At 45.3% G+C, this 26216-nt stretch overlaps 1 protein-coding gene across 4 annotated transcripts in view; it reads right to left on the bottom strand.

Moving 5' to 3' along the window:
• GPATCH2L (G-patch domain containing 2 like) overlaps nt 1-26216 on the bottom strand; it is a 56933-nt gene that overhangs the window by 14147 nt on the left and 16570 nt on the right. For 2 of the 4 annotated variants that reach the window (XM_028507713.2, XM_036012518.1), the window contains exons 3-8: nt 21211-21275; nt 16498-16674; nt 14704-14783; nt 11857-11924; nt 10919-10958; nt 8614-8699 (exon numbers count right to left, since the gene is read on the bottom strand). In XM_028507713.2, coding sequence (XP_028363514.1) covers nt 8614-8699; nt 10919-10958; nt 11857-11924; nt 14704-14783; nt 16498-16674; nt 21211-21275 — 516 coding nt within the window. Of the gene's footprint in view, nt 1-8613; nt 8700-10809; nt 10865-10918; nt 10959-11856; nt 11925-14703; nt 14784-16497; nt 16675-21210; nt 21276-26216 lie in introns of all 4 variants that reach the window. The other 2 variants (XM_028507714.2, XM_036012516.1) reach the window with 1 other exon arrangement.

The following is a 26216-nucleotide window of genomic DNA, read 5'->3' as shown; positions in this document are numbered from 1 at the left end:
AATTCTCTATGTACACTGACCTTCAATTAATTAAAGAACACTTCTCCTGGCTGGTGTAGCTCCACCTTTGGAGTTCAGTGGGTTGAACACAGGCTGCAAACCAGAGTCGCCGGTATGATCCCCAGTCAGGGCACATGCCTGGGTTGCAGCCAGGTCCCCAGTAGGGGGCATGTGAGAGGCAACCACACATTGCTGTTTCTCTTCCTCTCTTACTCCCTCCCTCCCCTGTCTTTAAAAATAAATAAATAAAATCTTCGAAAAAGAAATAAAATCTTAAAAAACACTGCTTCTTTAAGATCAATGCTTATAAAATGCTGTTTTAAGAAACAAGATACAAAATGAAAAGCCTAAGAAAAATACTCAAAAGAGCTTTAAGATCATTCTCAGAGTCTCAGCTTGGGCTGAACTAAATAAATGCTGCATTTTATTTACACTCCATCCATGTTGCCACAGCTCTGTACGTCTGACGTATGTCAGTGAGGTGGGTAAGGTCACCTACTGACCATGTGGCTCCTTCATGGACCTAGTCAGTATCGCTTCTCTCGCACTTTCAAGGAATGACACATTTTAGAGTGAAAAGATGAAACCATGCATGTGCCAATGTTTAAAATTTTAACCCTTTTCAATAGAAATGCAGTGGTGTTAAAAATATCTATTTTAGTAAAATAAAAGTAGTACCTACTACTGTGCACATAGATCATGAGACTGCACTGCACTCTGAAGGTCCTCGGGGGCTGCCGGGACCCGGAGGCTCGGGAGTCCTTAGGATGCCCTGCCCCTGTGGGCCACGGTTCTCAGACCCCCACTATTGCCCGCCCAGTGACGTTACGGGCTTCAGGGTTAATTGTCCCTACAAAATGCCCCCCAACTGCTAAGGCTCCTGCCTGTTACTTCTCTCTGCAGTAAACGTTCTACTTCTGCCACCCCATTCCCACTCCTACTGGTTATCTTGAACATTCTCAAATCCTCCAAATCTTGTAAGTTTCCTCTGGTTATGACTTAGGACACAACTGAAGGCTTTCCAAGGAAACCAAGTAACGAAACTTATTAAGTCAATAACCTTATTTTGTTGTAAAAGTATGTGTTTTGTGTGAACTATTTCCTGTCCACCAGCAGGTTTCTGCCCCTCCCAGTGCTCGCTGAGTCTTTGGCGAGCCTGGGGCACGGTGGCACACAAACCGTCCCCCCGCCAGCCCTGCAGCCCGGTGCTACTCCAGCCGCACAGCCTTCCGGCCGCAGAATCTGGATCATAGAGAAACCGAGGAACGGACAAAGAAAAGTCGTGCTCATTCCTAAAACTCAGTTCAATGCTTCCTCCTTCTTAAAACATCTCTCTCAAGGCCACTTCCAGGTTGGAGAGCTACTTCGTAAGAGGCAGAACAACACCGCACCTTAAGGCTGAGCACAAAGGGGCTGTCTGTCTCAGGGTCTCTATGCCCCTGTGGCTCCCTGTGGGTAGAAAGGGTAGAGGATTTAACTAGACTTCTAAAAACTCTTTTTCAAGAGCAGGGTACTGTTGTGTTTGTGTTGCAAACTATGTACTATGGGGGGGCACTCAATTATGAAGAGGCTAAGTTAAGCTAAAATCTCTACCAAGTTATTAAAACTTCCTCCTCAGCTGAGGTGGCAAATGTTCATTACAATGATGTAAGGAGCTTTTACAAAATGTACAACCCCCTCCCTCCACGTGGGGGTGGAAGAGGAATCAGTAATATGTTTATTTTGACATTTCTCCTCAAGTCATATGGATAAGCTTCTACCTACTATGAAAATTACTGAGTTAAAAATATACCTATTCCCAAAGCTAAGCTAGTCAATAAAAGAGATCTAAATATTTCATGTGAAGAATAACAGAATGATTAAAATGAAGAGATGTTTAGACAAAAATACTGTTCCCTGGTACGCAGGCAATCAGCCTGCAGAAAAGGCGGGCTAGGCTCGTCCAGTCTCAGCTCACAGCCGCAGCACCTGCCCCGCAGCACCCCCTCCCAGCAGGAGGCCGGGTCTGTGCTTCCCCTGAAAGCCTCCCATGCAGCAGCACTTGCCAAAAAGGATTTATGAGGGGAAATGAGCATTAAAAGCAACAAAAAGTCTTTAAAAACTCTTACTTCAGGAAAAGCCACTCAACTCCTATCACGGGGGAAAGGTGAATGCTAAAGACTGACAATTAATTGAAAGAGTGTTCTGTGCATCCACACGTCAACACGACATCTCCACTTTGTTGTCTGCTGCAGGAGCCGACGGATCGGGTGAGCCGTCACAGCCGCGGGGGTACTTAGGAGACTGGGATCACCATGTCCCTGGGGCAGGAATGTTCTTTTAGGGAGAAAAAAAATTACTTTGAGAAAAACATGCATGTTTAATAGAACCAATGTTGGCAAAAAATAATCGAAGTGACTGCCGTAGATTCAGAACAAAGATGTGCACAGTCACTCCTAAGGAGACAAAACAGCCTTCATCTGCCAATGGTGAGCTAACGCAGGACCAGCTCACCTTCAACAATCACTCCTTCTTAAAACCCAATGGGGAGTTCACTTTTTTACATAAAATTTATCGTGAAAAGGTATTTATTTGCTACACTTTTCCTTAAACACCTACAAATTAGTAACACCAAGAAAGAATTACTGATCTTTCTCAGGAGCAAAGGTCATAATATAACCCAATTATTCTCCTTAATTGCTAATCTATTTGCTTCAATTATCTTTGACAAAAATGAGTGGAGGCCTACCCTGTGCAAAGCACTGTGCTGGCTGTGGAGGGGACACGCAGGTGACTGAGCCCAGGGCCGCTCGGCCGGGAACTCACGCACGGCGCGGGGGGCTGACGCGTGCGGAACTAACAGAGACAGACACTAGGCTGTGACTAAGGAACACGCGGAATGCCGAGGCCAGACGAGAGAAAACAGGCTGAAACCTGGGGAAGAAGAGGCACCCCTTCCTCACATGTGATTTTACCTTCAGGGTTAACTGACGCATACTAAACACCCAGTAGGGAAGTGTGTTCACAGACCGGCATGTAGGAAAGGGCCCAGGCCTCTGGCGCGAGGAGCAGCTGGGAGAGAAAACCACCTACAATTACAGGACATGGCTCACCTGCCAGGAGAGACCCGGGCCGTCCCGCTAGTGCGTGCACTCCGAACGAACCCTCGGCAGTCTGTCACAAACTGCCCACCAGCACCTGGCACTGTCTGTAACCAACCTCCCTTGCCTGAGCCAAGGCTGACGGGAAGCTGCCAGGTGCCACCCACCCACAGGAGCAGCAGCGCGCCCCATCGGCGGGGAACACGGGCACATCACAGCAGCAGCACAGAGGGAGAGGAACGCTTTCCTCGCTCCACGTAGGCAGTGAGACGCCAGCCGGCTGAGAGGTGCTGGAAACAAGGCTCGCCAGCAGAGCACAAGCAATCCAAGGACGGTGTACTGTAAAAAGGGGAAGTTCTGGTAGGACTGGCGGCCTTGTGGACAAAATTATAGCAGAAACACTCCCTCACACGTGGCCGACACCGAAGCACTAAGAGGTGAGGAAGAGCCGCCGTGCACCGCGGCCCCCGCAGGAGACAGGAGACCAACAAAGGTTCCTCCCCGCAAGCCCCGAGGTGAAACCGCAGGCTGTTTACTATGGCTCCAAAGGTCAAAATTAATAGAGTGAATTGAGTCTTCTTCTTGCTCTTTGAAACTCCTTGTCAAGTGGCACAGCCAGCTGGGCACACAACTCTGATATGTAGATCATAACGTTTGTGAACAGAAAAAATGAATTACAATGAGCACAGTCTATCATATTTCAAATCTCTAAAGGGCAGGAATCTCTCTTTTTAACCCCAACACTGTCCAAATGCCTCCTCTTACAGTCCATTTGAGGCCATTCAAGCACCTCAAGAATCTGTGCTACATCTCATTAGCAAACAGCTCTGGAAGCCAACTCAGTTAGTAAAACTATAATTATCCTAAGCACAGGGCAGGGCAGTGACTGTTTAACAAAAATAATAATATTAGCTACCAGTATATAAAATATTCATATGTATTATTTCATTTTGATCACCACTAGCCAAATAAATATTGATATTTCCATTTTAAAGATGAGGAAATTGAAGTGTGGGGAGGTTAAATCATTTGCCCAGGTAAAGCCAAGATTCTTACCTGGGTCTAACAGGCACTGCTCTGAGACTAAGAACTTCAAGAAGAAATAAATGGAAATGGCGATACATTACCAAATTACTACCCGAAACGGAGTTAAGGTCAGCAATGGTGGAGAAAACTCCAAGCTGCCACAAGGCATTCACAAACCATGACTGGTGACCCGTGCATCACACAGAGAGATGCAGCAGTTGGTAAGTTCTAGTTAGGGTTTTCTAAGGCAATAACGGTTAAGAAAAGCCATCCCGGACGATCAATAACTCTCTCACTTTGGGAAAAGCTGCCTCCAGCACTAGCTCCTCACTGCCGTTCTCGGTGCCCTTGACAGCAGAACCGCTGCCTCTCCCGGCACACCAATCGCACCACCTGCTGTCGGAGCACAGCAGTCCTCCACACCGACGCCACCTACCCTGGGTCATAGCAACGCCCCATCCCAGGAACAGAAACAGCTGGTTTGAGAGTGTCATCCATGCACCTCGCCAGCTGTCCGCCCACCCACACGCCCACCCAGCAACTCCTCCCACAGGTTAATCACTATGTGCAGCACCCTATGGGAGACCCTGCCCTCTCTCAGCACCTTAGCACTCCTCCAGAGCTAAGAGCTGTCCAGGGCTCCACCTCCCACAAGGAATCCCGGCATCAAAGCACAGAGCTGAGCTGATTACGGAGTGAGCGCTCGCTCCGGCAGTGCGGGTTCTACAACTGGACCGATCCACCCGGAGCGGATCAGCATGGCCCTGTGCGCGGATGGCACACAGACTCGTGAAGTGCTCTGTGTTTTTTTTTAAATATGAAATGAGATTTCCTGTTAAGCAAATTACAAAGCACAGGACATAAAACCACATGCATTTAGGGCAATAGGTCTTAACCCTGGCTGCATATTAGAGTCGCCCGGGAGCTTTAAAATAATGCCAAGGCCTGGCTTGTCCCAGATCAATTAAATCATCATCTTGGGGAATGGGGCTCAGCATGAATATATGTTTTTTGAAGATTTTTTTTTTTGAGAGAGAGGGAAAGAGAGAGAGACAAAGAGGGAAAGAAACATCCATCAGCTGCCTCTCAAGCACGCCCTGACCAGGGACCAGACCCACAACCCAGGCAGATGGGCTGACCAGGAATTGAACCTGCAACCTTTCGCTTCACCCCACCCAACCCACTGAGCCGCACTGGTAGAGCTAGCATGGATATCCTTTTTAAAGCTTCTCAGGTGATTCCAAGTGTAGTCAGGGTTGAAAACGACCAAACTTAAGTATTTCCAGAGAGGTATTTCTGCAACCCTCTTAGCCACGAAACTGTTAGGTGGCACAAACACCTCAAAGACTCCTTCCCCATCGACTGCAGCTGCCATCAGAGCTGTATTAAAACCAAACATCAATAAAATGATCTCTTAAAATCACGGTCTCATTATTTCTTTGTTTATAGCAATGAGATACGAGACAAGAGAGAGCCTTGAGGCCGTCCCGGCCCCCAGCGGCCCCCTGGCCCCACGCGGAGCGCCAGAGCTGTATAATGAACGCTCTGGCAGTGAGGAGGTGCTTGGGGTCCTCCCTCTCCTGCAGCTGAGTGTGGGGACTGTGGGAGCGGCCGTGTCCAGGCAGGAAGCAGCCGTAGCTCAGTAACCCAACAGGAGGAAACCTTCACAGTTCAGGCACGATTATCAAACTCTTTGTGCTCTTAAAGGAGAGTAATTATAGGCATGTGAAAAAAGAAAAGCACTCCCCGAGGAACTCTTCCTCACATGCTTCCCAAGAGGCACCAGGGCCATTAAAAATTCCATGATGAAGAGGAAAAACAGCCTGGGAACAGCCAGGAGGCAATACAGCAAATTAATACACCAGCCCTCCTCGGGGAAAGCTGTGATAAAACAGGAAACACTTCTCTCTTCGCAAAATAAAATTATACCACTAATGATAACACAGTCACCACCATACACACACAAACCGTTCTAATGATGGGTGTGAAATTCCCAATGCTGCCCAAATGCTTTGAAAGAAATTTTTCCTACTACAGATAAAATGGAACAAGAAAAAGATAAAATTTCCATTCGAAACAGTTTTTAGCACACTCATTCACCTGACTCTTCCCGACCACCACCACTCCGACGTCCCCCTCCCAGGGGCCGGGCTTTGTTAAGTCGCCCACTCTTCACAAAGCCCCCCACCCAGCTCTGAACCCAGTCCCACCCACCAGCCCCACTGGAACGAGGCTGCTGCTTCTCCACTGACCACACGCTGGGCAGGGACCCCACGATTTTAAAGAAATGAGAGGGAGCCCCAGGGGGTCCGTGTTTCACCACCCACATTTTCTGAAAACTACAGAGAGGTCACTTGTGCCAACCACTCCCATAGATCAGTGGTCACTGCACTTCACTGAGTGTGCACCTTCATGGTTAAAAAATCTGAACACTGCGTGTACATGTAGCACATACACGTAAGACAAAAATATATGCTGCTAGACTAAAGTATGCACAATTTAAAACAAAAAACCTCATACATGCAACCCACTTAGTATCCACTACCCTAGAAATGAGGACTACAAAGACAGACTGAGCCACAATCGTCCACATTCTTTTAGCAATAAGCTGTATTTCCCTGGAGCTGAGTCACCAACATGTACCCCTAAATTTCCTTATGTTTCCCAGTGCAGTGACAAGCACTGCCAGCAAGAGAGTGCAAACAATGGTGTGGATAACGAGGTACACAAAGAAGCAAGCGGCTGACACCCACTCCAGCTGGCACAGGGCGTTAGAGGCAAAGGGCAACCCGACGCAAGCGCAGATACTGAGCACAGCCCGGCTCCCGGTGGCAGAGATAAGGGAAGGCAGGCTAGCAACCCACTCGCAGCTCTGATGGGACTCCGTGCCACTTCCATGCCACTAAGACTAAAAGCTTGAGGACTGCTTTCCTATGAACGGAAATCTAGTGTCTTCCAAGATGGCTTGACCACTGCCTCCTCTAAGCAAACCTCCCTGAGCCTCTGAGTTAGGAACCTCCTCTGTGCTTCATATCATTCTGGTGCACACCTTACACACTTACCACTCTGAACAGTCTTAAAATCATGGTCTCATTATTTCTTTGTTTATAACAATGAGATGCGAGCAATTGAACGGTAATGGTCCATTTCCACACCTGACTTCCCCATGAGAATGGGAGCTCCCAAAGGGTAGTACCTAACCAAAGAGCCTGGAACATAGTAGGGAGTCAGCAAACATTGAATGAATGAATGAATGAATGATGAATAAACTGAATGCTACTGAAGAAGAGGCTCACATCATCATCCCGCAATGTTCCACTCTCCTAGTAACACCATCTGTGATGGTCTCTCTTCTCAAAAGACTTTCCCCATTAACAACTACTTCTCCAGCAGCAGCTCTGGCAGCTGTTAATGGTACAGAGTTTACTGTCATAGCCCACGGTGGGAGTTCTAATAGTAGCCATGAAAGAATAACTCCTTTGTGCACTCTGTAACCCAAATCTATGAACATGTCCATTTAAAAATGTATTAGGAAGAAAAAACAACCCTCAGACCTTGGAAAGAAGTTCTTTGTGCTGCTAGAAAGAATAAAAGTCTTTTGGTTCAGCCTATCAACTGCTCTTTTGGGCACAATAACCCTGCTAGGGATGCTACAATTAAAGCCATATTTACTATGCCTGTCACCTAACTTAAGAGAGGGTATGCTGAGAGGCGCTAAAATCATTCTGCTATGTAGGCTCAGGACTCATTCTGACTCATACATACTAAATGCCTGGCAAGTGCCAGACACTGCGGGTCAGATGCCAGGGCTGTGTCAGGGAACAAGACCAGGTGCCTGCACGTTCAAGTTTCTGTTCTTGCAGGGGGAGGAAGAGGGGGCAGGGGGAGTCCAATAAAGTCATTAGTGACGGTGTTAAAGCTCTAAAACAAAACAGATAATAAACAGAGAGTGGGAGAGATGGCCCCTGAAGCAGGATGGCGGCGGAGAGGTCCTCCCTGAGGAGGTGGCCCAAGCTGGGAGGAGGAGCCGATCCTGGGAACTGCTCTCAGACAGTAACCCAAGCAAAGGGAGCAGGTGGAAGGTCAGAGGCAGGAAAGGGCTGTGTTCTGGAAGAATGAAGTGGAGCTCCCTGGTGCAGAGGAGGAGGGAAGTCTCTGGAAGGGGTCCGCACACACAGGCAGCAGATTATGCAGGGCTTTGCAGACCGTAACAAGGACCATCGATAACGGCCTGCAAAGATGGGCTTCTAGCAGAAGAAATATGAAATACGAGCCAGAAGCCTTAGGTCACAGTTGAAACTTAAATCACATACTCGTCACATGACTGCAGGAAAGATACCTTGCCACTTGGCCTCACGTTCTGCATCTGTAAAACATCCACTGACCTCCAAAGGTTGTTGCAAAGACCAAACTGGGTAGTACATGTAAACATACTTTATAATTTAAAAAGTGTCATAAAAAGGACACTGGTATTGCCTGGAAGCATCAGCCTCGAGAAGACAGTTACCTGGCAGAGCACTGTGCTGGTGAACACCTCCGGTGAGAAGCATCAGCGAGAACGTCCAGGGAGTAGAGCGGGGAGAGGGGGTTAAACTGCAGAAAAAAACAAGACTATTTTAGTAAGGCTTGTGGGAAACGGACCTGACCTGACAGGACAACCTGCTACTGGATTACTGCGCCCCTCTGACCGTCCCACAGACACCATTCAGTGAGGCCGCACGTGTCCGGTGGCACACCCTAGCACACCTCGTCTGCCACGCCTAGAAAAAGGACTGCTCTTCTTCAGAAACTTCTGATAACAGTAACCACTCAAATGGCAGAAGACAGCACAAGCGACCCTTTGCACACACGGGGTGGTCAGGGATGCCAACCCCAGCACAGCCGAACACCCACGTATAGCGTCTCACTGCCCCAGACCTGACTACCGACAGCCTACTGTTGACCGGAAGGGAGCCTTGCTGAAAGCATGGTCAGTCGGTTACCACATATTTTGTATGTTATATGCTTTATATACTGTATGCCTACCAAAACAGCTAGAACATTTTAAGAAAATCATGAAGAGAAAATATGTTTCAGTGTTTAGTTTTAAAAATCTGTGCATAAGTGGACCTGCACAGTTCAAATCCCTGGTGGTCAGGGTCAGCTGGGCTTCATAACTGACATATGGAAACGTGGGCCTGCTGAGCATCAGCCTTTGTGGTGAAGCAGAGAAATTTCTGCTTTCATTTCCTACGTGAAATTTCCTTTTCATTTCCCTACCCTGGCCAATGTCCCCAGTGAATGGCTGCTGGCACATACCAGCAGCAGAGTGTAGTGAAAACGGAACTACACTAAGAATCAGAATAACCAACATTCAGTTCCAGTCCACCACCGAGTTGCCATGTATTAAAAACAACATCATCTCTTTGAGCTTCACTATCCCTACCTGTGAAATGGATGTGTCACTGAATGTCTTCACTATTTTACAGAATTATCATGAAGACTGAATGAAACATTACTTCAAGCTTATTAAGAGATTTCACTTTCTCATCTGCGAAACCTCTGTGGACCTCAAAAGGAGGTTGTGGGGAACAAAGGAGATGCTATACATAAAAGCACCCCACTTCATGTTTGCTGGCTCTCTTTGGATTTTTTCCACTATAAATAAACCTCCCCCCAAATTTCAGAACTAAATATATGTTCAGGCTGAAAGAGCTCCAAGTGGTAATTTCAAAAGAACTTAAAGGAGTACAAAGTAGGATGGCTGTGTGGCCCAGCGGGTTGAGAGCCGGCTTGAGAACCAAAAGGTCACCGGTTTGATTCCTGTCGGGACACATTTCTGGGTTGTGGGCCGGGTGCCCAGTTAGGGGATCTCAATTGTGTGTGAGAGGCAATTGATCAGGGTTTTTTTCTCCCTCTATTTCTCCCTCCTCCCCCACTCTCTAAAAATAAATAAGTAAAATCTTTAAGAAAAAGAATACAAGTCACGGAACTGTTCTCCGTGTCGGAAGCTCTACGGCCTTGGACAAACAGTTAATCCCTCACTGGAAATGAAGGACAGGGTGACCCTTAAAGGTCCCCTGCTGCCGTCAGGTCTCCAACACGAACGTGATGAGCGCTCTGGCTCAGGGTTCCCCCAGATGCCGTCTCTGCCTGCCGCCTGCTCTTTCTACGTCAGTCATCCCCCCTCAGCCTCGTCCTTACTCTAGTTCTGGGAATAACAAGTTTGCTGTAACAATTACTTCTACCCTATAATGAATCACCAAGATAGGGCAACCTCTCCCTTCCAAAATCCAAAGGTTTAAACAAAGGAACACTAGCCACTGCCGTAATTTTTAAATTACGACCCTTACAAAGGACTCGATGTTCCAAGGGCCCCCTCGGGGGGTAGCTAGGGACAAGACCAGGAGGACAAGGCTCCAAGGCCTCAACCCCACGTCACTCAGAGCGGCACTTCCTCCTTCCGTTTCATGTGTGTGGGCGTCCACACTGTACTTCTCAGCACAAGGCTCTGACATTGAAATTGTAAACCACAGCAGACGAGGTTCACTCTGATTTCTTACTGCAAAGTTTAAAACTAAAATAAAAATGGGGTTCCTGTGAAATACGTGTTGGTAATAAACTAAAGATCACAGCTGAACCTAAAGTTCTTATCGGTGGATAGCTGTCCTTGCGAGACGGGCCTCCAAGAAAATCAGAAAAACATAGACAGCAGAAGCCTTACCTCATGTGCACAAGCAGAAACGTGAGGAAAACCAGAAGCCAACACTTTATTCTTTCTAAAGAAAAGGAAATCAAATGATAAAATAAAGATAATAAAGAAAAGACCTTACCTGATTTCGTTCCCTTTTGCCAGCTGATGGTAACCAGAAGCTAAAGAGAGGAAGAGAATGACAGTAAAGAAAACAATAAAGGAAGTGGCAGGAAAATTACAGGCAGGAGAAGACCGAAAGTTGTTGGCATAATGAACTGAATACAAGGAAAGAAATGGGAAAAGATGGAATTGGAGGAGAAAAGGAAAGAGGCATTAACTGTGTACAAAGTTTTTTGCAGAAAGTAACTCTTCAAAGGAACAAGCCTCGTAACGGCATGTAAAAGACCTCACGCTCTACCGGTAAACCAAAGGTCACACCGATGCACTCTCGGCTGTGCAGTGACAGAAGGACCCCCAGCTCAACAAGGGCATGAACTGCACATACACCTTGTCTGTTTTGTGAATTAAAAGTCTGCCCAGACTGGAGAGGTAGAGGATCAGAACTGGGACTGACTGTGACATGTATTCGGCAAGGAGACATGGAAAAGCCAATCATGGCAGGGGACCAGACTGTACAAGAAGGGGTGGAATGATTTCCCCAAAGCTACAAACAGGCTTTTTAGCTCTACTTACCACAGTAGTTAGGACAAAAAGATATTTCTCTATACAGAGGTCTCAAAATGGGAAGAGAATATAAGAAAATGTAGAGACTATCAACCATTTTGAACAAAAAAATTAAGAGACAGAAAAATATAACATTTTTATTGGGGGCTACTTTTATAATATAGCACCTATAAATATAAAAAGCAACAACATAAAAACTACTTTAGAAAGGAGAAACTAATCACTCTCACTCAAGTTTAGGGCAGTAGCCATGCTGACTGTTATAAAGGACAAATCTTTAAGATCCCCTCTTTCAGTTCTGAAGTCCGATTTCTAGGTTCCTTTACAACACCTTCCTCTGGCTCCTCCTCCTAGGAACAGACTAGAACAGCCAGTAAATACATACACACTTACTCTTTCTGCCGAGAGTCACTAACGATGTGGCCTATCCTCTCAGAGCCCAAAGTACTCATGCTGGTCTCCTGAAAAGACAAGGCAGACAAGAGTGTCAGCTAATCACAGAACAGATACAGGAAGCACAACCCGTCAATCAAGTGCACACTTTCCCGTAACAGTGCCAGCAACCCCAAAGGCGCATGTCAAATGTCAATCTTAAAATCCAACAGCAACTGTATTTCTTTTTATGGGAATCTAACTTAGAAGCATTTCATGTTACCCTAGACTTACTTTTCTCCAGTACTCCAAAAAACGTCATTTTAAATATTGTGTAATGTATATAGTGCTTTACTCATAGTAATACCTCCTGGAGTTACTAAGGTATATAGAAATAGAAACACTTCTGTAAAGCAACCCGACAACAGCTAATCTGTACGAAGCTAGCAGCACACCGAGCCTCCAGAATCGTCTGATTGCAGCCCGACAGGCTTCGCAATGAGGCGTTCACAGAGTCCTCGCTGCTGACACCGGAACACCTCCTGGGTGAACACATACATGTCAGAGGACTTCTGCAACTTACAAAAACTGCCGCCCCATACTTCGTCTGTTAAATGTCATCTTTTAAGTAAAAGTAGTAGTTCGCACAAATTAAGTTTGTAGATTTGGGGTTCTCGAGATTGCAATATGAAATGTTACCGTAACACCACAAGCAATTCAGAACTAATCATCTCCAAAAAATCGGAGACTGACAGGAGGCGCTCGCCCTTCGTCCACTGTGAGCGCATTTACGGCGAGTGCCCGCCTCGGCCCCTGGGGAAGCACAGCAACGGTGCGTGTGTGAATGAGGGCTGTGCGCGGCGTCGGTGCGTGTGGAGATGGGGGAGTGTAAGTCACAGGCGTGAGTGTCGAGAATGTCAAGCCTGTGACTCACACACATTTGTTTCTGGGTAAATATTATTATCTGCATTCATCTGTGTGTATAATTAGCTTAAACATTAGGGTAACACATTTGAAACTGGCTACAGAAACATTAATTTGAGGTCAGATTCTGGGCAGGAGTGGAGCTCAATGAAAAGGTTTCACATACTGCATTCCTCACATCCTTCATCCCTTACGCCTGTGCCTCTCGGTCACAGACAAAGCCACGGTAGTGGGGCCCAGGGAAAAGATGGGTGAAAAATGAGCTATTTGTTACAGCAGAAAAATTATTAACTTAAAGTGCCGTAATGTTTAAATTTACAGTTTATTACTGTGTAAATTACAAGCAGTACTTTGTGTAATTAGCAGCTCGCTGGCAGAGAGCTGTGAATAAAACTCATTATTTATGATTACAATTTAGAAAAAGAGAAGAAAGGTGGGGGAGGGGGGAAAGGAGGATAGAACAGTGACCTCTGCTAAAAATGACAAACACCCCTTTAAGGTGATGAAGATGAATTAAACAAGTAAATATTATTCTATTCATTTGAAATCATTAGAGATGCCCAATAGGTCCTAGCTTCTTCCAGGCAAGCTAAAGGGAGCCTTCAAGGTAAGCTGATTTACTTCCACAGAAGTGGAAGGTTCCTATTCTATAGGAGCCGGAAGCCAGTAAGGTAGGAGGTACAAAGAACACTGTCAAGCTGAACAAATAAAGAGGGGAAAAAAATCAAACCATTGCTGTTTCCCACTCCCAACCTCCTGCTCCCCTCCACCCCACACCCACTCCCACCCTGCTGGCTGTCACGAATACACACCCAGAAGAGCAAGTGCAGCTTCTTACTGTCGGGAAAACAAGTGATCCAAAAGAAGGAGGCATCACTCTTTCAATAATCAAATGTCTTTCTAATTAGACATTTGAAATTGAATTTAAAGATAAAAAGAAACTAAGTTCATCTGGAAATAAAGAGCCTCACTTCTTTTGCATGACTAAAACTTCAAAAAAAACCAGTGCCCTAATTAAATTATAAAACAGTAGCTCTCTGAGGGCAGGCAGACTGTGGCCCCGACCACCACAAACACCACAAACCCGGCGGAGCACAGAGCCCGCCCCACGGTAGGCACTCAGTGCCTATTGAGTAAACCAAGCAATCAAGTGCTCTAAAATGCTCTCCGCCCTCACTCTTGGCCCACCACCATCTTCTCTGAGTATGAGCCCCAACCTGAACCTATATATTCCATCTCAAAGCTAAAGTAAAAAATAAATAATTGTTAAAATTTAAATTAAAAACAGTAGACCTGGGTTTACTCTCTGCTCTGCCACTCATAACTGGATAACATCAGACATCACTGAGCTTCTTTGAACCCAAGTTTTTCTCACCGGCTAAAGGGGAATAGCACCTTTTTCACAAGGTCGTAGGCAGGGTTAAATGAGCTGAGTGCCCAGCACAACCCTTGGGAAAGGCAGAACTGAGTAAGTGGTATATATTCCACTGGCAGTGAGGCAGTTTTGAAATTTGGTAACAAGGTTTTTCCCAGTTTTTTCTGTTTTAATGAATTCTAGAATAAAAGACCAAAGATAGGACAGAAGAAGCATCCATGAACCCAGAAGGAGTCATAAAGAAGCCAAGAGTACTTTAATTTATATAATAATAAGATTAATCAAACGGACAGAAGAGACAAGAGACCAGGCCTACAGATTTATAGACAACAGATACTGCCACGGCAGCGTCCGCTTTGTCGGAACTTCCGTATGGACTAAGCTTCATCCTTTATGTGTGTATCTACTCATATGCTACATGATGTTCCCTCTTAAGAACTTGCAAAATCTTCCAGCTGGCTCAATGAACTCCAGGTGTCCTGCGGCGCCTCTGGCTGCCAAGAAGGTACACAGGTCCCACGGGAGGCAGTACGCTCCCACGGAGCCTGGCAAATGAGAAGAGCCATCACCTTCCCCACGAGCCTTCTTCGTCCCTTTCTGAGGCATCGGGCTGCGGCTCCCGGCAGGCGATTCAAGCGGGCGTGGTACCCTAAAAACAGAAAGTCCTCAGTAACTAAATGCGCAAGATTCGTTAGCGATGACATGCCACTAGCACCCCAGATGCCTTGCCACCCAGGATCTACTAGACTGACCCTCAAACCGGTGTCACTAGGCTACTTGTCAAGGATTCATTATTCCCAGGTCTTTGCTGTCAGCGGGGTGAGAGCAGGCGTGTCGTTCACCTGTGACGGAGGCATCCTTCTCCGCAGGAGAGGGGTCGCCTCTCGCTCAGTCCTATCGCGTAGGGGTGTTCTGAAACCAAACTGGACTAGCACATGGAAGGTACTAGTAAACTGAAGAAAACTAAACAAATATAAGGTATAGTCAACAATTTCTAATTATAAGTTAACGACTAGTTATTACTCAAAACCATTCTACTCCATGCAATAACGGTAGAAATAGCCTGTATAATCTAGTCACGCTGTTCCAGCCGCTGCGTGTGTTCTGCACACAGAAAAGACGGCTGGAAGGACACACCAAGATGCTCCCAATGACGCTGTCTCTGGATGTGCGGTTACAGGCCATTTTGAGTTTCTTCTTCTTCTTCCTACTCTTGCTTATTTGTGTGTGTTTTAACTAGTCCATAAAGAGCTTTCAGACACGGTCACTGAAACGCTCCATAAACATTATTAAGGTAGCAAACAGCGTGACTAGCCAGAGAGTAGTCTTTACCGAGAACCAACTCCTCTGAGAAGACCTTCCATCACTCAGATTCCCTCCAACAAAATGCTACGGGAGTTCACAGCTCTGGGCGAAATTCAGACCACCAACCGATGCTCAACAAATACTAGATAACTGACTGACTGGATAATCATTGATTATTGGGAATCCTATAAATTTTTTACAGAGCTAAAAGAAACCCCTGAAACAGCTTTGTTCCATGTCACAAAACCTTAAATGACCCTGACATCCCAAGGAAATGAGTGCCTGTCACAGTCAGAGCGAGGCAGGCACTCCCAGAGAGCATTACCACATTTCTTTCGCCCTGTCCTAGGCTCTTCCCACCCCGCCCGGCTATCGTCAGTGAAGGAAAAGCAAAGGGATATATGTTTGTGTTAAAGTCCGCAATAATAGAATTATTAAAATTACTTAAGATTTTATTTATTTTTAGAGAGAGGGGAAAGGAGGGAGAGAGGGAGAGAAACATGGATCGGCTGCCTCTCACACGCCCCACCCAGGGACCTGGCCGGCACTCCAGGTAAGTGTCCTGACCAGGAACCGAAACCTGTGACCTTTCAGTTTGCAGCCCAACCCACTGAGCCACACCAGCCAGGGAAGCATTAAAATTTTTAAAGAATATTTTTAAATCATCCATTCAAAGCGTCCACTGTAACTTGTAAGTGAACGTTCTTACTGAAATCTGTTCTCTCCCAAGACCCAAGGCTTCCAGCTACCTGGAGCACTGAAAAGCCCAGCAGCCACAGAAGGACAAACAGGCACAGCGGGCTCCTACATGGGCACACAGGGCAACGGATGAGCTGGAGGAACGCCCTGCTGATACATAAGCTGAGTCTCCAGGGACTGACTTAGGAGAGAACCTCACGCTTTGAGACTCACCCTTGAATCCTCTAGGAAAATCCCTGGACTAGCTCCAAAACTCAGACAGTGCGTGTGTGCTCAGAGGAAGAAGAGTATGTATGCCATGGGATGGTTCCCCCCAGAGACAGCCGTGAAGGTGTGGATTTGGTCTCCTCAGAACTTACCCCTCTGAGCTGGCCGAGAAGGCAGCAGAAACGTGGGATCTGACCGCTTGTCCAGTCCAGAGTCCATCCTTTCCACCTCAGCGCGATGATCGGGAGCCCACTTGGGCAGAAGGTTGGGGACGGTGAATCCTGGGACACATTCTCCTTCATAGAACCAGTCACTCTGCTCGTCATCCCCTAGAGTAAAGAGACCGTTTTCATAGGCTGGAATTTCAGCTCCCTCTATCGGGAGGATGACTTCTCGGTGCTACAGGCTTAAGTACACTTTCAAATAAAGTCAAAGTATAAAAACCTGTTTTGATCCTTCTTGTTGATCCATATTATGATGAAAACTGGGACACCAAAAGAGTTTCACATAAATTTCATAATGTGTGATGCTGGATTGCTTTTAACAGTACAAAAATAAAGCTACCATTCCCTAAACCCTTACCACCTACCAGGAAACACGCTAACAAATCTATATATATGTTATCTCTTCCAAACCGTACACTAGCTCCAACTTACAAATGAGGCAACTAAAGCCCAAAGAAGTCAAGATCAAGGTAGTATATGATGAAGCCAGGATTTGAACTCAAAGCCTGATTAACTCCAAAGCCTTTACCACAAAAATAAACTGCCTCCCATACACTATTCTCAGCAGTATAAATGAACTTAGGGATTGAAAGCCCACAAATGTTTCTCAACACAAAACTAGCTGTTCCTGGGGGGATTTCTTATTACATTTCCATTTCTCATAATAGGTGAATACAGGAAATAGACTCATACCTTGTTTTTCCCTTGGTACCTCACTGATGGGACAGAAAGTCATCTTGACACTAGCAATACAAGCTACCAAGAAAAAACTAACCAGAGAAAAATAATATTCCCCACAGTTGATGTCAAGAAGTTACATCATCTGCCCAAGGCTATCCTCTTCAATGACGACAAAGTCAAGACTGGGTTCATACATCCAGTCTCTTGGTCCGAACTTCTTTCTATTGGCTAAAATAATACCACCTCAGTTTCCACTATTATTCCTGCCAACAAAGTGTAAGATAGATAACTTTATGTCTGCTGTCACCACCCCCCCAGCCTTTCAAAAAGCAAGGATGAAGGAAATTATTTCGAGAACATCTAAAAAGTTCACAGGGCATTCATTCTCTAATGTGTCCTGGGTCCCGGGAAGCTGCTTGGGACGCGCTAATCACATGAGGTGTCAGCTTCAGGGGCTACTACCCCCAGGGACACGAGAGCTCTTCAGTCACTGCGGAGATCACCAAACGGGGAAACGCAAGCTGCACACTGGTGAACAGCAGCGGATGTTGCCAGCAAACAAGTTAAAGTGGTCTCTTAAAAAACACACCACCAGCAGCTCTTTCTCCTGCACAGTGGTTCTCAACTGTTAGCGTGCAGCAGAAGATGAGGGGGGTGTTGTTGAAATACAGACTACTGGGGCCTACCCCCAAAGTTTCCGAGTGCAGTCTGGGCGGGACAGAAAATGTGCACTTCTGACAAGTGCCCCAGTGATGCCACTAGGGTGCAGATGGTCTGGGGATCCGCAATGTGAGAACCACTACTCTAAAAGCCTCTCATCAAACAATGTATCCAGATGAATTAAAGATGGGCACTAGAATCAACTGTAATCAGCTTCTCTGAATGTCAATATATTAACTCCTCTCTTATTCATAAGCATTCTTTAGGCCACGGATAAAAACAGTGTATTTACCTAGACCATGCTTTCTGATGACAAATGGCAAACTATCGTGGAATTCTTTTTGGTTCTCCAGCATTATTCACTCGAGACTTCTGATAACACAAAAAGAGACTCACTGAGCGGGAAGCAACCTTGCGAGACCACCTAGACCCGCAGTCGTCAGCCTGGCGGCTCAAGGGGCCCCACACAGGAGCTCCCCAACAGAGTGCTGTGCTGCCAGGGAACCAGGGAGAGGCTGCGAGGGCCAGGCTCTGGCGTCCCACTCCTTCGGTTAAGACAAAACAGGTTTAGCTGTTTTACAATTTGAGGTTCAATATATAACTCTGTTTGAGGGTAAAAAGGGTATTTTCCCTTCAACAGGGCTTCCCAATAATTATTTATTAAGGGCTCACTATGTGCCAGGCAACGTGTTACCTATTGTGGTTGCAAATAATTTTCTTTAAATTTTCCGTCTTTGAAAAACTTCAATGGAAAAGACACACAACTACAAACGACAACGTAATACGGTACGTGGTAAGAAAACAGCAAGCACGGGGAAGAAGAGAGGAAGGGCCCTAGGGGAGGGCGCCTACAGTGAGAGCGCCAGTCGGAGCCCCTTGGGAACCTCGTGCGCGGGTAAATGGGGTCCCTGAGACCTATGAAGTGACGGTCCACAGAGGTGCAGAGTGTGTTGAGAAACAGAAACCAGTAAGGCAGGGGGAGCCACCCCCCACCCACCCAGCCCGCACAGCGAGGAGCCTTCGAAGTCACTAAACCTGAAGCAGCATGGGGAAAAAATGGCTGTCAGAGCCCAAGGAGGGAGCTGGGGTCACGGAGAGGCTGCCCAGCAGGAGCGGGGCCTTCAGCAGGACACAACCACAGCCAACCGGCAGTGCCACAGAAAGGGGGTGGGGGGGTGAGCTGGACTCCAGAATGCTGGACTGCATTAGCGTTCCCACCTCACCATCACTGCCTCCCTGCCTCCCTCCCTCCCTCCCTCCCTCCCTGTGACAGAATGATGCGCCCCTGCCCTTTGCCAGAGGGTTCCACAGAGCCCTCCCCCAGAGGCAGAGCACACTTCCTCACCCCACAGGCACTGGCCTTGGTCATATGACCTGCCTTAGGTAGGAGAACATTAACGAATGTGATTGAAGCAGAAGCTTTAAATATTCATGCACAGTGGGGCTTGGTCACTTGGCACTCAAGTCCTCCACCATAAGCAGACCCTGAGACATATACGGCCAGTGCCTCTTTAGCCTAGTGCCCAGAATAAGATGCACTGAGCAGACACAAACCTAACTTGAAGCCTGGACACCCGCTGAGCCAGAGCAACTGAACCTCAGCTGACCCCCAGCCCCACAGTAGGAAATAAAAGTGAAAAGCCACTGAAATGTTGGCGTTGTTAAACAGTACTGTCTTAATGAAAACTGGACCACTCCACCCAGTCTCATTCACCTGCCTCCCTCCCTCCCTCCCTCCATTCTTCTGCTGATGCCTCCTATTGGCCAAACCCCTGAGAGGAAAAAACCCACTGATGCAGCCCTTAAATAAGCCCCAGGGAGGAAAAAGGAGAAGTGTGTCTTGGACAAGCAGCCATTCAAGGAACAGTGAGGATGAGATTCAGGTGGAGGCCAGGGTAACAGAGCCACGGAAGCAGGAAAGAACATGTGGTAGAACTCTAAGCCTCTAAAGTATCACCAGAATGTGTGAAGCTGAGAGACAGACAAAAAAGAAAGCTCGGGCTACAGAATATCCCACAATCTTTCATGATAACCCAAGGATTCCTTACCAGCGGAAAGGTTTTCCAAAGGCCCAAAACAACGTGTTGTAATTGGCCCACACTTTCTTGTACCTCTGCATAATTAATTATGCATCATGACCTTTTAAGAGGTAGATATATTATGATACTTCGTAGCATTCAGTAAAAGCAAAGAAAAAGAATAATTCTGAACAGTATGTACCAGCTCATTCACGGAAAGACGACCGGACTTTTCTGGCACAAGATAAGACCAGACCCTGGCTACGACCTACCAGGGAACACACACACACACACACACACACACACAACCCCAACTGGCACAAAGCTCCCTCAGAATCAGAAAGGAACAGAAACGTACTCACAACCTCCACGTAGGGGGAAGCTTAACACCACCACCCTCGCCCACAGCTCTGAGGCATGGGGAGACGCCACCCACTCCATGGTCTCTCCAAAAGCAGGACTGGGGCCTGAGTCTCACAGCCCCAGGATCCCTTCCGTTACTAGGGACCACTCCATATCAACCAAGACACCCAGCAACCGCACCTCCACCCTTCAATCACCTCACCCTGCCAGTAAGATCACTGATTTCAGAGCTAGGAAGGACGTTAGAGACCTACAAATAAATCCCTTATTCAGAGGAAGAAAACTAGTCCAAAGGAGCTATATGAAATTCTTGTTTGTACACAATTAGTGTGGCCCTGAGTAAGTGTACAGGACAAGAACCAAGTTTCAAATTACTGTTTAGGGAGTAAAAATAAAAGACAGATAGTTAACATACACCAGCTTCATTCATCGTGTTCTACGCTAAACTTCAGGAATTTTAACTTTAGAAAGATGTTTTCTATAAGATATTCACCCGGAACACTGTGACTATTTATAAATAAGATTATAAAAATAAATTCTCCCTATGTGAAAATAAGAATGCCTTAACATCCAAAAGAAAGAGTAACACATGAGGATATTTTTGGTTCTAGTCAAAAGCAACTTCCCAAAGTCCCATCCTTGAACCCACGACCCCCTAGATCAATGAATCTCAAAGTCTGAACTGTCTGCATAAAACACACAGTAGGTGCTTGTGAAAAATGCAGATTCCAGGGGCAAACACTAGACCTATTTGATGTCTAGGAGTTTGGGAATTTGCGGTTCTAACAGTTACCCAATGGCTCTTACGTGCCCTCAAGTTCGAGGACCACTGCTACAGACAGCCCTCACACTCTCAGCGACCCGCGCCTGTACCCATTCAGACCTTCCCGGGGCTGGGGCTGGGCTGGGGCTGGGTTACCTTGCCGTCCTTCGTCGTTCGTGAAGAGGCCCGGGTCACTGCTGCTGCACACGCTGCTGGTCTCACTGAAAGCACAGAGAACAAACGGAGACCACCCATCAGCTGCAGTCACACACAAAGCACCGCCCACTCTTCTTCCGGTTCCAAACCCAAAGTTTCCCTGATTCCATCAGCCAATCGGAAACATGAAGTTCATGGTTAGGTCACAGGAGAAGGTTTATTAAGAAGAGTTCTTTTATTCATATTTCAAAGTACTTATAAAAATATTTAAAGTCACTTTGTTAGTTTAGCATTAGAAAGTTATTAAGGGTCATAATCACAACCTTTCTTGTTATACCAAATGACATAAATTTACAAATTTACCAACTAATTCCATTTCCAAATTTCATCAACTATCAGTTTTTATAACACTATCCAGCTTTATGACATCTAGCATCTCTCAAGTTTTTTCTCCCAGTTACAAAGCAGCAAACAAAAATCCATGAGCAGGGAGAAAAATCATCATGACAAAGTTGTATTTTCTAAATTTAATGTCTTCCTTCACATCAAGCATATACAACAAAGCTTACTTTCAAAAAGGAAGATATAAAAACAAACTCCATTTGAACTCACTGCAACAAAACTTTTGCCCCATGGATTTCCATCCACCAAGCTCCATTTTCTGAGCTATTGCTCACAATTGCATCTGCCTCTTCTCAGGCTGTTTTTCTCTCACATAATCATCAAATTTGATTTATCTGGTTCAAGAAAAATGTCTCTTCTTTTTAAGATTAGCTGTTTCCTTGACGGGGAACTTCAACTACTTCATTTTTTTTCACCTGTTCTAAGATGGAAGAGTCCAAAGCACTGCAGAAGCATCCTCACCATGCTGCATGAGGCTTGGCAAAATCCCAACCTACGTTTCTGATTCAAAAACCTGAAAACATTTTGTATTTTGCAATGTTTCTAAATATCTTGCCAATACTAAATCCTAAAAAAAGTTGTCTGAATTAAGTAGCCATGCTCTCCTCACTTAAGCTTGTCTCTGAATAACGGGTACAAAAGATCTGTTGCAGCAAGAGCCAATAAAACATATCCAGTCTCTTTAAAGGTTCTTTCATTTTATTTTCTTCTGTGCTTGTAAGTAGGAACATTCTCAGACGTCATTATAAGAAATTCTATGAAATGACACCACTGGATCCTGAGGACTTAAAAGCTTCAAAGCTTGCGCTTACATCCCGAAGACACCCTCACAGACTACTTACTGCACTCTTCCTACTTCTGGGTTCAAAGCCCTGTGCCTGCTGGCCCTCACGGCTCTGACTCCGTGTGCACGCTGACTTCACGGGCACGCTGCTGCTCTCACTCCAGTGAGTCTTCGCAGCACACCCTCTCATCCCACTACTCCAATGTCCTCATCTCTCCTCAAACACAGAGCAAATTTTACAGTTTCAACTCATCTTGGTGTGAAGGAGGGCTTAAAAAGCACACGAGGCCGTGGGACAGATATGATACTCCACTGCTGTGTTATATTCTTTATTGGCTAGCAGTCTCACTAACTGATTTAGGGCTTAGCAAACGACAGCCAGTTACCTATTTTTGTATGGCCTGTGAGCTAAGAATGGTTTTCAGTTTCAAATCCCTGGGGTGGGAGGGGGGGAATCAAAAGAAAAATATTTTGTGGCATGAGGAAATGATGAGAAATCCAAATTTTAGTGTCCACATAAAGTTTTATTGGAGTAGAGCCACGTTCATTCATTTACATATCCTCTACATCTTCTTTCACACAACAAACACAAAGTTGAGTAGCTGAGAAAGAGAACACCCAGACCATGAAGCCCTAAAATATTTACTCTCCGGCTCTTTACAGAGGAAGTCTGCTGACCCTGCTCTGCACGTGCCACAGGTCCTCCCCTGCAATGTCTACGGTCCCCTCTGTTTGGGTATCTCCAAAGGAAAGATTAAAACTGTTGCTTTAGTACAAAGTCTTGTCGATTCTTTTCCCCGTCCATTTCCAGCCCCTGGTAAGCATTAAGAGATACAGCGCTAACTTGATCTCTTTTGCATGCATTCCATTCTCTCCTCATATTCTAAATAAAAGCTGCAAGCTCAAAGAAATCTGCTGAATCAAGAAAGGTGTTGGTAACCTAAACCCTTCCTGTCGCTCTACATTTTCTATTCCTGTCAACAGCATTAAGGAGACTCAATGTTCTTGAAAGAGCTTCTTGGACTACTCTCTTCTGTCAATGTCTATATATAGTTAGAGTAATGGTAGTGATGTCACAGAACTATCACCAGGGTTTTAAGATGATGATCAAGAGAGAGACATATTTTCTTCATCGAGAAAATGATTCATGTCTTACAGAACACCTAGTTAAAAGTATCATTCTGACCAGTATCTGGAAATGACTGTTTCATCTGATAGCACCTGCTGACTCTTCCTTTCAGAAGAACTTGCATTGTAGAAATCTAATGATGTGTAAGAAACTGTCAGCATACTTTACCAAAAAGGAAAAGAACGGAGACTCATGGCATGTTTGCACAAGAACACTGTGATGACACAGCACACAAAATATGGTGCTAGCTATAAAGTGGAACCAAGTATCTCCCTTTCCAAGTTACAGGCCAAAGTTGTCCAGTCCCGTGGCCTTCCTTCATTTCTGGCTGAGTGATTCTGATTTTCAAATAAAGTCATCTCCAAAGCAGACATACAGATGAACAATAAACATGAAAAGATGCTCAACATCACTAATCATCAGAGAAATGCAAATTAAAACCACGATGAAGTAGCACCTCACACCTGTCAGAATGGCTGTCATCAATAAATCAACAAAAAAGTGTTGGCCAGGACACAGAGCAAAGGGAGCCCTCGTGCACTGTGGGTGGGAATGCAGACTGGTATAGCCACTATGGAAACTAGCATGGAGACTTCTCAAAAATTTAATAATGGAACTGCTTCATGATCCAGCGATTCCACTTCTGGGAATATAGCTGAAGAAATCCAAAACACTAATTTGAAAATGTAAGCACCCCTGTGTTCACTGCAGTGTTATTTACAATAGCCACACTGGGGAAGCAACCCAAGTGCCCATCAGCAGGCTAGTGGGTAACAAAGCTGCAGCACATACATACAATAGAATGTTACTCAGATTAAAAAAAAAAAAAGGATGAAATCGTATCATTTGGGACAGCATGGATGGACCTAGAGGGTATTAGGCTAAGTGAAGCCAGTCAGTCAGAGAAAGACAAACACCATATGATTTCACTTACACCTGGAACCTAAAGAACAATAGAAATGAATTAACAAAAGGGAAACAGACTCCTAGACCCAAAGAACAGACTGACGGTTGCCAAAGGGGAGGGCGTTGGGGCACTGGAAGAAAAAGGTGGAGTAAGAAGCACAGACTGGTGGTTGTAAACTGGTCACGGGGATGTGAAGGGCAGCATGGGAAATAGTCAGTATCACTGTAATAACCATGCATGGTACCAGGTGGGTACTGGAAATATCGGGGGGCACTCTGTAAAGTGTGTGACTGTCTCACCACTATGCTATACACCTGAAACCAATAAAAATAAGACTGAATGTAAACTGTAATCAAAAAACTGAAAAACAAAATATTAGATTAGTAGGATTTTAGTAATGATTCAATCAACATTTAAATGTTAATTTGGCTAAACAAAATGTTTAATATTCTGTTAAAAATTAGCTCCTATCTTTTAGTCAAGACAATTTTTGTTTAGCACCTGTGTAGATCACAAGGTCAAAGAGTTCAAAGAAGTCAGGCACCTAAATATCTTCCCTATGCCAGAACCTTCAAATTAGTTTACTTTTTTGCTCTGAGCCTTTTTCCTAGGTAAGAAAAAAAAGCTCTGTTATTTCTTTTTGTAAGGAAAACAACATGACCCTACCTCTCATGTCCCCTCCACCCGTGGTCTGCTGAAGCTTAGTCAGGAAGACAGAAACTCAGCCTTTATTAATCTCAGGACAAACCAACAAGACAGGGCCCACCAAACCAGTAGGTAACGAAACCGCGTCTTTTCCTACAATGGCAGCAACACCTCGAGGCATCGATGCCCCGTTTTTGCAGAGGGGGCTGCTCTGTACTGCTTATTTTTACTTGGTTATAATCTATAAATAGTTTGCATACAAAAATCTTCCTAAAATATTTCTACACTATTTTGGAACAGAAGAGTATTAAACCTACAAACAATTTATGCATCACTCAAAAAAATTCAATCTCAAATAGAACCAATAAAAAGTCCCCAACAGGAAAAGGAGGAGGGATTCCCCTTACTATTTCCACTAAACTTCCCCTCATTCACTTAGTATTTATTATTTACCATATACCAGATGCTGCTATAATCAGCACTAAAACTTTAAAAGAAGCATGTCAATCACAATTTAAATGCATGCATTTTATTACAAACTTAGTCTAGACTATGGCAGAAGTGTGTGAAAAGGTACAGAGAACAGTGCTTTCCAAGGAAGAATACACTGCAAATTAGGGCTGGTGCTGCCTCGGATTCAACCTTACAGTGCTGAGGAAATCACCCCATTTTAGAGGCCAGAAAATGTCTCAAAAATATACTTACGTGAGTAAAAATAGCAATAACATATCACACTTCTCTATAACGGTGTTCACTAAAAAGTGTTCCCACATGTAATTCAGTAGCACAGGCTTCATTTTTAAGAAGACACAAACAAAATTAAAGCTCGGATTTCAGGCCGCCAATGGTGTCACCTAGTTATTATATGTAATGCTGTTAGAAGAGCAGCTGAGCCACACCCAACTGCAGTCATGTGAGTGTAAAGAGAGTCAACCTAACCAGCACTTTCAGAGGCTTTCCTCTCCCTACCTTTCCTTGTGGAAACGTTCAAACACAAAAAAAGTTGAAAGAAGTTATTTACCACTTACGCTCCATCACCTAGACACTGCAACTAACATTTTGCTTGTTTGTTTTAGCGTGCATCTTTCCATCTAACCTTCCCACCTGGGTATCTTTATAATTTAAGGCTTCTCAGGAAA

Source organism: Phyllostomus discolor, chromosome 1 (assembly GCF_004126475.2).
Source record: "Phyllostomus discolor isolate MPI-MPIP mPhyDis1 chromosome 1, mPhyDis1.pri.v3, whole genome shotgun sequence".
Classification (NCBI taxonomy): domain Eukaryota; kingdom Metazoa; phylum Chordata; class Mammalia; order Chiroptera; family Phyllostomidae; genus Phyllostomus; species Phyllostomus discolor.
This window is presented reverse-complemented; position numbering and strand designations above follow the sequence as displayed.